The sequence below is a fragment of the Tachypleus tridentatus genome, chromosome 11 (genome assembly GCF_004210375.1).
Source record: "Tachypleus tridentatus isolate NWPU-2018 chromosome 11, ASM421037v1, whole genome shotgun sequence".
NCBI lineage: Eukaryota > Metazoa > Arthropoda > Merostomata > Xiphosura > Limulidae > Tachypleus > Tachypleus tridentatus.
Genome location: NC_134835.1, coordinates 43,642,545 through 43,657,622, shown reverse-complemented (window position 1 = coordinate 43,657,622; position 15,078 = coordinate 43,642,545). Strand labels below are relative to the sequence as shown.

General features: G+C 34.0%; 1 protein-coding gene and 1 non-coding gene across 9 annotated transcripts in view; one reads left to right on the top strand and one right to left on the bottom strand.

The window, feature by feature from the left end:
* The first annotated feature begins 2,286 nt into the window (after window positions 1-2,286).
* Window positions 2,287-2,368, top strand: TRNAS-UGA (transfer RNA serine (anticodon UGA)). The gene has a single exon. It is a non-coding gene; the product is annotated as a tRNA-Ser (tRNA).
* A 7,073-nt stretch (window positions 2,369-9,441) lies between these two features.
* LOC143232052 (hepatocyte growth factor receptor-like) overlaps window positions 9,442-15,078 on the bottom strand; it is a 125,886-nt gene continuing 120,249 nt past the window's right edge. For all 8 annotated transcript variants that reach the window (XM_076467072.1, XM_076467074.1, XM_076467067.1 and 5 more), the window contains one exon: window positions 9,442-13,056. In XM_076467072.1, coding sequence (XP_076323187.1) covers window positions 12,858-13,056 — 199 coding nt within the window. In that variant the 3' untranslated portion in view covers window positions 9,442-12,857. The remainder of the gene's footprint in view (window positions 13,057-15,078) is intronic.

Below are 15,078 nucleotides of genomic sequence, written 5' to 3'. Positions count from 1 at the left end.
AATTGTTTTGGAACTAATATCTCAGGCTAAAGGTCTTCACACAACAATCGAACAGTAAACAAACTATGATGTGAGAAGTGAAAGTAACAAGCGCAACGGTTTTTGGACAGAGAGCTGAGACATTCGCCAATTTTTTATATTAATATAAAATTAGGATAAAAATAAAGAAAATGAGATTTCAAAACGATAGAAAGACAAATTCCACTTTCAATATTTAATAAGCAATATTAAATAAACTTAAATAAACTATGGAATAAAGATTCATTTATTTCTTGTGCTCGATTATTGGTAAGTTATATGCATTGAACGACTTCTTTTATTCTTTCTAATACTTTTGTCTTACGGATATTGGTCCTTCTTTGTTTGCTTCGGTTTTACGTGGGAAGAGTATTCGTTTCGTCTGTACACTTTCGCCATACTCTTACCGACTGACTACATTTATTGATAAAGAATGGGAAAGAAAACACAGATATAATCTTTAGTTTTAATTTGTTTACAATTGAAACAAAATATTATTATATCCTTCTTCAAGCCATTTGTTAGGATATCACAACAAAGTTTTACAAATTCCCGAAGGTAATATTCTTGAACGACAAGCTACAAACGTGCGAACACATCATGTGCGTCCTTTCCACAATATCAAGATGCTACGTAGGGTACAGAAGTATAACAAGTTTTATGATAATAATTCTTCAACAATACTAATTGTTATAGAGTGAAGTGAATTTTGAACGCCGAAGAAGCTCAAAGCTTATTCAATAAATATTAAATTGTGAAGATGAAACCAAAGGAAAGTTATTATTTCTATTTATTAAAGCTCATTAAGAATTTAATACACGAGACGTGAAAACTTGGGTTTGAACTTAGAAATGATTTTCACGTTACGACAACATAAATGTGAAGAGAGAACTCACAGTGAAACCGAACTAGAGCTGTTTCAAAGGCCACTTTTAGACGATAAAATTATTAAAAATACTGGTTGTGAAATTTTTTTTCTTTCTTACTAAAGGACTATCTTTGTCTAGTGTCACATTTTTTGAAGCTACAGACAAAAACGAAGATAAGGCTAGGGCTACATTACTCTAAAAGTGATATTTTATCGCCTCGATGGCTTAAAAGACGAGCATGTTCATTCACGTAGTACAGTTTGTTTGTTTGTTTTGGAATTTCGCACAAAGCTACTCGGGGCTATCTGCGCTTGCCGTCCCTAATTTAACAGTGTAAGTCATCACCACCCACCGCCAACTTATGGGCTACTCTTTACCAACGAAAAGTGGGATTGACTGTTACATTATAACGCCCCCACTGCTGGGAGGGCGAGCATGTTTGGCGCGACTCCGGCACGAACCTGGGACCCTCGGATTACGAAGCGCACGCCTTTACGCGCTAGGCCATGCCAGGCCCACGTAGTACAGATGTGCGACCTTTCGAAATATTTGCGATCAATTGACGCCCTTTGCGAGAATTATAACGTTGGATTCAATTGGGTAAAAGTAGGTCATATTCGTGAATGGCCGTTCTTTAATAGGGAATGGTTGGATATTAATTGAAGACTTCACGATTTCAGTTTGAAAAGGTTTGTTCTTAAAAACTATATTCTAAGTCAGAAACTGTGATGAGGTTCACAGCACAGACGTTTATCCTTTGTTTATTTTTAGGATGAGGAACGTCAATTTTTTTTTCGTTCTTTAAGAAGGAGCCGTACTGTGAATACGGACCGATAGTGCGATCATGCATGAGAGAAGTTGGTGAAAATATACGAATTAATATTACCCTACGAACTGGACGAGGCACAAAAGGGGGATGTTATTTATAACCACAGACAATGGACAATATGTAACATAATGTTAGTCAATCATCACCTAACAAGGATTAATATCGAAGATTCTCTAACAGGAGAAACAAAACAACAATTTGTGGGAGGAAAGAAAATAATTACGCTCAAACTTACCGTCAGTAATCAAAAACATAGATCGAATACCGATGAAGAGAGAAAACAATCGGATGCACAGACACCACACTTTACTAATTATATACGCTACTCATTAGATAGCCACGGTTGCTATACTGTGTAGATTAAGTTTTGTGGTCAATGATAGAGCATAATATTTTAGTGTTGTGACAGCTCCCATTGAAATGAGAGCAACGTTCAAATAGTATGAAGTTTTTAAACACTTCTTAGTTAAATGATATATCACATGATTTTATTACTTGTATATTAAACATGCTCAAATTTAATTTTATTTCCCATTGAGAAGAAAAGCTCACTTGAAAATACAAGTAACCGCAGTCGAGGCCGAGTGGTTAAGGCGATGGATTTGAAATCCATTGGGATTTTCCCGCGTAGTTTCGAATCCTACCGACTGCGAAACATTTACCATTTTGCCTACATTGTGTTTGTTTATTCTTTTTCGAATGGAATTAATCGACACTTTAGAATATGTAAGTAGAGAAGCTATTAAACTGAAAATGGCATACTTAGTTGCCAAAACTTCGCATGATATAAAAATTCCAACGTATATTTCCAGAACATAATTGCTAAACGTTCCAACACCAGTATTCTTTAAATAATAAGAAAGCATCCTTAAAGTCTATGTCTTTAAAGGTTAGTTCGTAAATAAAACAACACTTGATCGTTTTACTATAAATGTATATATGAAAAGTTATCCATAGAATGTCACAATTACTCTCTCAGACACATTTCGCTGGACTCTAGCGGAATTCATTGAAATTAATTGAGAAGAATTTCACTTCACCGAAATTATGGATTGTTATCGAAACTACTAATAGTGCAAACGATTCCACTTCTCTCAGGATATTCAAAGTTACATCACTCGCAGTCGGTATGATTCGTACCTACGTGGGAATATCCCAATGGATTTCAAGTCCATCGTTTTAACCACTCGGCAACAACTGCCGTCGTCACATTTTCTAGCTTAAGTTTTAAACACTAATCTTACGAAGTATTGCATTTTTAAACATCACGTTGACATTACTCAAATGCATTTTCTATCATGTTTTCTTTTGAAACAAAATATAGCGTACAATACTTGCAAACGTTCGCTATCCCATCCACTGTGATGAAGATGACTTTAAGCATTAGCAGACGACGTATTGCTTTCGGCGTCGTCTATAACTGCGGAACATTTACTGATGACAAAGAACGGCTCATAAAACCTGGAACGCTGAAAATCAGAACGTAACTGTAAAAAATATCTTTTTCTTTAGTTATTCAGTCTTTCTGAAAGTAATTGTTTTGCAACTAATATCTCAGGCTAAAGGTCTTCACACAACAATCGAACCGTAAACAAACTATGATGTGAGAAGTGAAAGTAACAAGCGCAACGGTTTTTGGACAGAGAGCTGAGACATTCGCCAATTTTTTTATATTAATATAAAATTAAGATAAAAATAAAGAAAATGAGATTTCAAAACGATAGAAAGACAAATTCCACTTTCAATATTTAATAAGCAATATTAAATAAACTTAAATAAACTATGGAATAAAGATTTATTTATTTCTTGTGCTCGATTATTGGTAAGTTATATGCATTGAACGACTTCTTTTTATTCTTTCTAATACTTTTGTCTTACGGATATTGGTCCTTTTTTGTTTGCTTTGGTTTTACGTGGGAAGAGTATTCGTTTCGTCTATACACTTTCGCCCTACACGTACCGACTGACTACATTTATTGATAAAGAATGGGAAAGAAAAACACAGATATAATCTTTAGTTTTAATTTGTTTTCAATTGAAACAAAATATTATTCTATCCTTCTTCAATCCATTTGTTAGGATATCACAACAAAGTTTTACAAATTCCCGAAGGTAATATTCTTGAACGACAAGCTGCAAACGTGCGAACACATCATGTGCGTCCTTTCCACAATATCGAGATACTACGTAGGGTACAGAAGTATAACAAGTTTTATGATAATAATTCTTCAACCATACTAATTGTTATAGAGTGAAGTGAATTTTGAACGCCGAAGAAGCTCAAAGCTTATTCAATAAATATTAAATTGTGAAGATGAAACCAAAGGAAAGTTATTATTTCTATTTATTATTTGTCATTAAGAATTTAATATACGAGACGTGAAAACTTGGGTTTGAACTTAGAAATGATTTTCACGTTACGACAACATAAATGTGAAGAGAGAACTCACAGTGAAACCGAACTAAAGCTGTTTCAAAGGCCACTTTTAGCCGATAAAGTCATTAAAAATACTGGGTGTGAAATTGTTTTTCCTGTGTTTATTAAAGGGCTATCTTCGTTTATCATCCATTATTTTGAAGTAACAAGTGGATACGCGTAGTCACTTTTGCCATATCTGTGGCTACATTAATGGAAAAGTGACACTTGAAACGCCTCGATGGCTTAAAGAATGAGTATGTTAGTTCAAGAGATTCAAAATCTGATATTTTGAAATATTTGCAATCAAATCAAATAATTCTTTAGAGCTTTCTAGCATTACTATTTTTGTGCTCATTATTAGATATTTTGTGGAGAAATTTTCATTTAATGATTACTTTTTCTTCACTTTCTCCATCCATTGACTTTTTACAAAGTAATGTACTGGAAAGGCCTTTTTTGTCGCTATGTTTGTTAAAACACAACATTTGAATGTCTAATAATAATGTTTACCCTATCCTAACCTTTAAAGCTTATTTGGGTAAAAGTAGGCCTGGCATGGCCAAGCGCGTTAAGGCGTGCGCTTCGTAATCTGAGGGTCGCGGGTTCGCGCCCGCGTCGCGCTAAACATGCTCGCCCTCCCAGCCGTGGGGGTGTATAATGTGACGGTCAATCCCACTATTCGTTGGTAAAAGAGTAGCCCAAGAGTTGGCGGTGGGTGGTGATGACTAGCTGCCTTCCCTCTAGTCTTACACTGCTAAATTAGGGACGATTAGCACCGATAGCCCTCGAGTAGCTTTGTGCGAAATTCCAAAACAAACAAACGTGTAAAAGTAAAATATGTATGAAGTTATGAACATTATAGTTTCATCGAAAGATGATAATAAATTGTGAAACAAAAGTTATATTATCGAATAATATGTTTTGTTATTCTAATTACGAGCATTATATCGCCTTACGTCGTACCCTGACTGACAGACTTCGATATTAATGAACAGAACTGAACGAATGAAAGCCTTAGGAATTTACTTAAGAATTAACTGTGTACTTCATACTAAACCCACACTGAGCTATTTACAGTGCGCACCGTTGAGAATCAAAACCTACCTTTTAGCATTGTGAATCCGTAAATCTGACTCTGTCTCTCTAGGAGGAGATAATGGGTGAAAAACGTTTATTTTGTGTTTCAACTAAATTTATAGTGTACTGTATATTATATACATGTTGAAAACCATTTTTAAAGCACAAGTAAACCCAGCATGGCCATGTAGGTTAATGCGTTCGACTCGTAATTTATAGGTCGCGGATTCGAATCCCCGTCGCACCAAACATGCTAGCCTTTTCAGCCATGGGGGCGTTATTATGTGACGGTCAATCCCATTATTCGTTAGTTAAAGAGTAACCCAATAGTTGGCGGTGGGTGGTGATGACGAGCTGCTCTTCCTCTAGTCTTACACTGCAAAATTAGTGATGTTTAGCGCAGATTGCCCTCGAGTAGCTTTTCGCGAAATTAAAAAACAAACAAACAAAGTAGAAGTAAAGGTCAGAATGTCCTCAGGTCAGACCTGAGCAAAAAGAGTTTTGTCTTGGGAAAACTTTTCATCAACAATAAAACAGGATTACGAAAGTTTAATAGCTTTTTTAGAAGATCGAACTCTAATTGAACCAGGCAAAATTTTGTATAAGAAATTGGGCTAGAATTTTTCCCGTTCAAAGCTTCCATTAAAACAACTCAATTTCTATATGATGAACTAAGGATATTATAGTTAAAATACAAAGAACAGAATCTGTTAACTGAAGTATTTGTGATTACGGTGTGAAGAAATTACTAATTTTCTTTTTTGTTAGTTTGTTTAAGAAATGAATTTGTCCCCATTAGTACAGCGGTAAGTCTACGGATTTACAACGCTAAAATAAACAGTTCGATTCCACTTGATGGGCTCAGCAGATCACCCAATGTGGCTTTTCTATAAGAAAAAACACACACAAACAAACAGATTTAAACTCGAAACTAATATGTTTTGTTTTTAAGAAAACTCTTTATTGCATTTTAAGGTAATTTCATCAAACTCTGTTATTTTGTTAAAACGATAAGTTAAAAAACTTTGTTGCCATAATTGGTAGAGTTCGAACCCAAATAAGAATGTCCTAATGTCCTTTACAATAATACATGATTTCTACTTGTCTTGTTTGAGACGTTTTCTTTTGTTTTTGTTTGTAATTATGTACAAAGTTATACAAAGGGGCTATACAATGGCCATGCGATTAGGACGTTCGACTCATTATTTGAGGGTCGTGGGTTCAAATTCCTGTTACGTCAAACACGTTGGCCCTTTTAGTTGTAAGGGCGTTATAATGTGACGGGGAATTCCACTATTCGTTGGTAAAATAGTAAATCAAGAGCTTGTGGTGGGTTATGATGCTTCCCTCTAGCTTTACACTGCTAAATTGGGGAATGATAGCGCAGATTGCCCTTGTGTAGCTTTGCGCGAAATTAAAAAAAACAAAAAAGGCTATTTTATTTTCTCCCCGTCTCGGATATCTCAAGCCAGTTTTAAGCGTTGTATGTCTTCAGACATACCGTCATGCCACTGGGGACATCGTTTAAAATATTATTCCCCAGTAAATACACTAAAGAAAGGGTAACATAAATGTTGTTTGATAAATAATAAAGACAACGCTATATTTTGGGTTTCGTATAAAAATGCTAGCTTTCTGTGGTTTTCAAAATGTTTTATTTGTACTGAAAGTGGCTCTTAACAAGGGCCCTTTCAAGTACAGCGGTAAGTCTACGGATTTACAACGCTATAATCAGGGATTCCATTATCCTCGGTGGGCTTAGCAGATAGCCCGACGTGGCTTTGCTATAAGGAAACACACAACACACACTTTTAATAAGTTTTGTTTTAAAAAAAGAAAATTAATAATGTTCAAATATATCAGAATATAAAATTACTTCTTACTTATAATAAAAAATATTGCTCCAATCTTAATAGAATGTTTCTTCACTTTGTCAATAAGTTATAAATTTAATAATGAAACTTTAAAAGATGTCAGAAATGGGGCCGCTATAAAATTACTATATAGTTATTTCCATGTGATTAGTATTTCGATAGCAAACCAGACTCGTGATGCATGCAAAATATGGAACTGTTATTTACGTTTATTCTTTGATTGTATCTTCAAAATGGCGTATTTGTTTTGCACGTAACTGTCCAGCTATCATGATCCAGTCCTATGTATATTATATTTATTTTGAAAGGAAGGTATATAGAACTAGTTTTAAGAATTACAGGCCTTCCTTTCCTTATTTTACATGTTGTTGATTGGTTCGCAGGTTTTAGGTGATAATCATTAAGTCTGGTATAACAAGACTCTGAGTGTATCTGGTTCTCCCACGGCGTACAAGAGTTTAACAGATTTATCAATCACTGGTGTCCCGATGGACTGATAACATATTTATGTTATCAGATAAATTACAGTATAATATCTTTATTTGTTAAAACTCGTGCTACTTGCTTATTTTTATTCTTCCTATTAATTTCCTTGGCGTTTGTTTCGTAACTAAACAAGCATCGTTGTTTTTATGCAAGTATTTATTTGTTCGTTTGTTTAATTTCGCGCGAAGCTATACGGGGGCTATCTGCGCTATCCGCCCCTAATTTAGAAGTATAAGACTAGAGGAAAGGCAGCTAGTCACCACTACCCACCACCAACTCTTGGGCTACTTTTTTATCAACGAATAATGGGATTGAGCGTCACATCATAACGCCCTTACGGCTGAAAGAGCGAGCAAATATGGTGTGACGAGAATTCGAACCCGCAACCCTCTGATTACGAGTCGAGTGCCTTAACTACCTGACCACATGCAATTAACTCGTGTATTCAAGGTATATTTCATGTTATTTGTAAGTTAGTTTGATTTACAAAAGCTTAAGTATCTAAATAAATTTTATAAATATTGAATAATATAACACATAAAATATTGCAATTGGTTTATTATTTAGTTTTCTTTACAGAAAGCAATCACACAAAATAAATCAACATTCAAACAAAATATGTTAACATTCTATAGTATATTACAAAATACTGCGACTGGTAATTAACAGATTTCGCGCCACAATGAACGATTTCTCACTAGCTGCAGATTACAATATTCGGTATATCCCAACAACTCCAAATTACAAAGTTTCTGATATCCCACTAGCTCCAGATTAAAATGTTCGTTATGTCCCAGCAGCTCCGGATTACAAAGTTTGTGATATCCCACTAGCTCCAGAAGAGAATGTGGCATTCTCTATCAAAGAAACACGAGACAATAGAGTCGTTCTAAATTACTAATACATTATACACGATTATACAGGGTGTTTGGAAAGTCATTGTGGAGTTTTGAAAGCAGCGATAACAGCATTCATTCAATCTATTTCAAGCCAGCAACTGATAGCGGTGTTTAGAAACAAAATAAGAAGGATCCAGGCCTGTATTGATGCCAACGGTGGTCACTTTCAACATTGTTTATAATTGTCATTCATATTTACCTCCTGTATTCTATATTGAAACATGTCTGTTAATAAATATATAAGTGCAAAGTGACTTTCCGAACACCCTGTATAAACCCTGAAGAACAAACAAATACGGGTACAGAGTTGCTTCTCAAACTCTTCCATTTTTTTTGAAAGATTACCAGATTTTTTTACTACACTTGAATAAGGAATATGTATGTATGAATGCAATCAATAAATATGTATTTGTTCTCTTGAATAAGCTATGGCAGATAAATACATAGTATTTGAAACCGGTGTAAACGAATTATTAAAAAACTATGTTATAATGGTTACATTTATAAAAAAAAATGAAAGAGAAAATCAACATAAAGAGAAGTTATGTTCTTTTCGCTACGCGTAAAAGCAGCTGAGAAGAAAATACGTTTAAGAGTGAAAGTGAATTTTAACGAGAAGAATTAACACTGGTTATACGTATCAATATAAAAATAAAATAACATAAAACCTTGTTAATTTCTGTGAATTGTGTGTTCGATACTTCTTACGTTTAGAAAGGATAGATTGGTCGTCGCAATTAAAACGGTAACCTGATTGTAATTATTCTAATGGGTTAAAAGAATCCTCTCAAATACTTTGTTTAAATTCTTAGGTAGAACATAGAACACGGAATTAAAGATTCTAAGCTTTCATGAAAATTAACAGGTATGTTATTAGAAGTCAAGTACATATTAAAATAGGGAACACGATAAAGTTAATGTGCATTAGGTGTTGAAATAAATGCGCGAAAATGACAGAAATATTGAACTATTTCTCTTTCCATAAAGAATTTAATTTCATGCACTCTTCAGCATATACTCAAATGAAAATGATCAGGAATTACAAGTTTTAAAGAAAAAACAAAATCTGTTATTTTAGTCAGAACAATGTAGTTTTTCTTCGAATAACTGATTTCAGTATTAAACCGTTAAAAAAATTGAATAAATCGTATTTAAATCTCTGGCTTGAAAAACAAAACAAAAACACACACATTAAAACAGTAATCCATGGGGTTATAATAGAGATAACCATAAAAGAGTGACAAAAGAACTGATTATAAATAAACATAGAAGACAGATTATAATAGTTTTAAAAAATAAACGTTTTAATACCCTAAGATACTCTGACATAAAATCTTAACTTTAGTAGTACATCGTACAACACCGCGGTTTATAGGGACAGTGAGCATTTGAACCCGTAACAAAGTATTCAAATAAGTTACAAGCTATACATAAACGATAGTGAAACATCATCTAGCCATACTATATACAGCATCACGTACGTTGAGTGTCTACATCGCTTTCGCAATGTGTAACCTTTTTTACAAAAATTAGAAACTTTATCCCCATTAATTAGATTTGTTTCAACTGCAAAAACATGAGTTTTCGGCATAGTTTGTTGACGTGATTTTTTTATTTTCGCGTTCATTAATTTTGTGTGTGTGTGTGTTAAAATATACGACTGTGGTTCCTAAATAATCAGTATTTTTAAATTTTTCTATGAAATGACAAGAGATTTTCTAAGGAATCAGTATTGTTAATTTTTCTATGGAACAACAAAAGTTTCCTAAAGAATCAGTATTGGTAACTTTTTCTGTGAAATGACAAAAAGATTTGATAAGGAATTAGTATTGTTAACTTTTCTATGAAACACAAAAAAAATGTTTTCTAGGAATCAGAATTGTTAACCTTTCCTATGGAATAACAAAATAGGTTTCCTAAAATCAGTGTTGCTAATGTTTTCTATAGAACACAAAGAGGCTTCCTAGGGAATCAGTATTGTTAACTTTTTCTATAGAATGACAAACGATTTATCTAAGGAATCAGTATCTTAATTTTTTCTATGGAACAACAAAAAGAATCCCTAGGGAATTAGTATTGTTAACTTTTCTATGGAATGACAAAATGTTTTCTATAGAATCAGTATTGTTAATTTTTTCTATGGAATAAAAAATATAGGTCTCCTAAGGAATCAGTATTGTTAACTTCTTCTAGGGAATAAAAAATAGAGGTTTCCTAAAAAACCAGTATTGTTAACTTTTTCTACGGAATGACAAGAGATTTTCTTAGGACTCGTTTTTGTTATATGGAATAACAGAGGTTTCTTAAGTAATCAGAATTGTTAACACTTTTTATGAAACGACAAAGAGGTTTCCTAAGAAACTGGTACTGATAACTGTTTTATTAAACAACAAACTAGGATTCCTAAAGGATCAGTATTGTTATCTTTCTCTACGGAACAACAAAGAGGTTTCCTAAGGAATCAGTATTGTTAACATTTTCTATGGAACGACAAGAGATTTTGTAAGGAACTGGTATTATTAATATTTTCTATGAAACAACAAAAATATTTCCTCAGAAATCACTATTGTTAGCTTTTTCTATGAAACAAAAATCTTTTTCAGGGAATCAGTATTGTTAACGTTTTCTAAGGAATGAGAAGAGATTTTCTAAAGAATCGGTATTGTTAACTTTTTCTATGGAACAACAAATAGGTTTCCCAATGAATCAGTATTGTTAACTTTCTGTATGGAACAAAGAGGTTTCCTCAGAAACTAATATTGTTAATTTTCTCTTTGGAATGAAAAATGATTCCTAAGAAATCGGTATTGTTAACCTTTTCTATGGAACAAAAAAAAAAAGGTTTCATAAGGAATCGGTATTGTTAACTTTTCTACGAAATGAAGTGTTTATTGTTAAGTTTTCTGCAAAGCAGCAAACATAGTACCAAAGAATTATTAAGTTTTATATAAAACAAAGTATTTTTAAAGGACCAGAATTGTCAGCTCATTGTACTTTAGTATCGCAGTTTTGAATGATGAAAAAAGTAACTATTCATATAAAATTTAATAAAATATGAATCAAACTTTAGCTGATTTTTAAGTTCTTATTTAAGTGATTCGTTTTGATGAAACTCTGGGATCTCTGTTCTTGTTATTAACAAAAGACCCACGGAGTCAATTCACTATAAACATGTTAATCTGCTGCTTATTTTGAAGTTCATCTTCAGGAACGAGATTTGATTACAGAACTTTTGATTCATCTTCATATCCAACTCATCATCTTAAACGTAAAACTATGTAACATTTGAAATATCTTAATGCACAAATTAAACGCTATATATATATATGTAACAGTTACTTCACTTATACAACAATAATGTGGAAATAAAATATTGTGATGCAAGATGAAATCAACCATCACTGAAAGTATCACAGGCACACTAACAGTCACTCTGACGTAACACGACGTTCATCCATTTCTGAGCAATGAAAGTCAGTCCTTCACAGATAACATGCATCAATCAAGGCATAGTTTCTGTTCTCCCGTGCATTATATATTATCAGCATGTAGTTTTGATGAACTCAGTTCTCCGGTATACAGGGTCAAGTTAACTACAACATTCAAACTCATTTCTTACGTAAGAAATTGCTCCAGATTTTTCATTTCATAAGTTTCTTGTTTAGAAGAAAAAACACTTATACAACTTGAAGTTTAAATATAAACTGAAGCAACTCTATAGGCAGAGGCACCAATGTTAACTTTCCTTAACATTATAATAAAGTTTCACAGGTTGTATAAACTTTGGCAAAACAATGTTTTGGATGATTACGACGTTTCACAAACTGTATAAACGCTGACAAAAACATTGTTTTGGATGATAATATTTCATAGACTGTATAAATTCTGAAGAAATAAATAGGTTTTGAATTATAATTAACTTTTTCTGACTGGATAAAATAGATTGTAGATAACAACGACGTGTCAAAGATTGCATAAACTATTGAATGAAGATAAAGATTCACATTCTGTAAGATTACTTGCCCTTTGTTTTCTAGTCCTCATGTTAATATTACACATGTTATCTAAGTTAAAGTATTTTTGATTCTCGTCTTTTCTCATTTCAGTCAGGAAGTTAAATAAGTCTCTAAGATAGACACACATTTCAAACCTAAATTTCTATGCCTTTGTACGTCGTCCTTTGTACAACTTTTCGTCCCATTTAAAGGCCTGCACGGTACCTCTTACAGTACCACAGCATAAAGGTAATTGTGCATTATTCATTTTTTTGATTTAGTTCATCACCGTTGAACCTAATGGCCTCACTCGATAAACTCGCCTGATAAACTGTAACTCATAGGACGTCACTCTTCGATTTTTTTTTTCGGATAATAGTTGGTTTGGCGCTTAAGAACTGCCAGCTTCTTGCAGATGATTATTTCCCGCAGGGGTAGGGTAATTCACGTAAGTAACGTTAAGGCCTACACGACGCTGTTTGCTTTTTTGTTCGAGTTTTGTTATTACTCCTTGTAATTCCTCTTCCAATTCTCCAAACGACGGACGTTTCTTCGGATCTTCAGCCCAGCAACCCAACATCACTTTGTACCTTGAGAAAACAAGAAACTGTTAGCGTAAACAAAAATTAGTCGTCGCTAGGCACTGGCACACGAGGTCCGTGTCCGGATCCCATGTGGCATTGCCCCGAATCCGAAGTTGGTGTCTTGAAAAATTACAATATAAAACCGTAATAGGTATCAACCTGAAACACCGAATATTTCTGCATCTATGAGTCCGAGACCCGAATCTTTTAAACACCTAGAGATGCTTCTGCACCATATTACTAGTCTCTTAAAATCGGTTCAAATGGCAAGGAAATGGCACAATAAATTTACATGTTGTAATAAATTACTTAAAAAAGATAACAATTAATAAAATATAAAAATAAATAGATTTAAAACAAAGCTTCCAGGTCCTAATTATCATTGCTATAGATAATTCACTTAACCCTATGAATATCCTCTGGGGTCTAACTACGTAGGCATTTTAAAAACATATTATTTATTAACTTACTTGTGCACAAACTTGTTTCTGGGTTACGATGCTCTTAAAAGCATGAATCACACACACACAAATATTTTTTACAATGAATCTCAATAGTTACTGCTGGGAAGGATGACCTATTTTATATAAAAAGTGATTGATTTCGCTAAAATTTTTTAGTCAGTTCTTTACACTGAGTGCTGTAACAGGCAAAAATATAAACTTGCTCAGTATCAGCGGCGGCCACGTAGGATGCGCAGGTTGTGCAATGCACAGTGACCCAAGAGCTCTCTTTGGAGCTCCCTAAGATCTAATTCAATTAACTTTAATAATAGGTCTGCTAAAGAACAGTGGCAAAGTAAAAACAGTATTTTATTTTTCAGAAAGACTATGATGTCATCATAGTTATCCTTTGAACGTGTTCTGTCCTGATGTCATCATAGTTATCCTTTGAACGTGTTCTGTCCTGATGTCATCATAGTTATCCTTTGAACGTGTTCTGTCCTGATGTCATCATAGTTATCCTTTGAACGTGTTCTGTCCTGATGTCATCATAGTTATCCTTTGAACGTGTTCTGTCCTGATGTCATCATAGTTATCCTTTGAACGTGTTCTGTCCTGGTGTCATCATAGTTATCCTTTGAACGTGTTCTGTCCTGATGTCATCATAGTTATCCTTTGAACGTGTTCTGTCCTGATGTCATCATAGTTATCCTTTGAACGTGTTCTGTCCTGATGTCATCATAGTTATCCTTTGAACGTGTTCTGTCCTGATGTCATCATAGTTATCCTTTGAACGTGTTCTGTCCTGATGTCATCATAGTTATCCTTTGAACGTGTTCTGTCCTGGTGTCATCATAGTTATCCTTTGAACGTGTTCTGTCCTGGTGTCATCATAGTTATCCTTTGAACGTGTTCTGTCCTGATGTCATCATAGTTATCCTTTGAACGTGTTCTGTCCTGATGTCATCATAGTTATCCTTTGAACGTGTTCTGTCCTGATGTCATCATGGTTATCCTTTGAACGTGTTCTGTCCTGATGTCATCATAGTTATCCTTTGAACGTGTTCTGTCCTGATGTCATCATAGTTATCCTTTGAACGTGTTCTGTCCTGATGTCATCATAGTTATCCTTTGAACGTGTTCTGTCCTGATGTCATCATAGTTATCCTTTGAACGTGTTCTGTCCTGATGTCATCATAGTTATCCTTTGAACGTGTTCTGTCCTGGTGTCATCATAGTTATCCTTTGAACGTGTTCTGTCCTGATGTCATCATAGTTATCCTTTGAACGTGTTCTGTCCTGATGTCATCATAGTTATCCTTTGAACGTGTTCTGTCCTGATGTCATCATAGTTATCCTTTGAACGTGTTCTGTCCTGGTGTCATCATAGTTATCCTTTGAACGTGTTCTGTCCTGGTGTCATCATAGTTATCCTTTGAACGTTTTCTGTCCTGGTGTCATCATAGTTATCCTTTGAACGTGTTCTGTCCTGATGTCATCATAGTTATCCTTTGAACGTGTTCTGTCCTGATGTCATCATAGTTATCCTTTGAACGTGTTCTGTCCTGATGTCATCATAGTTATC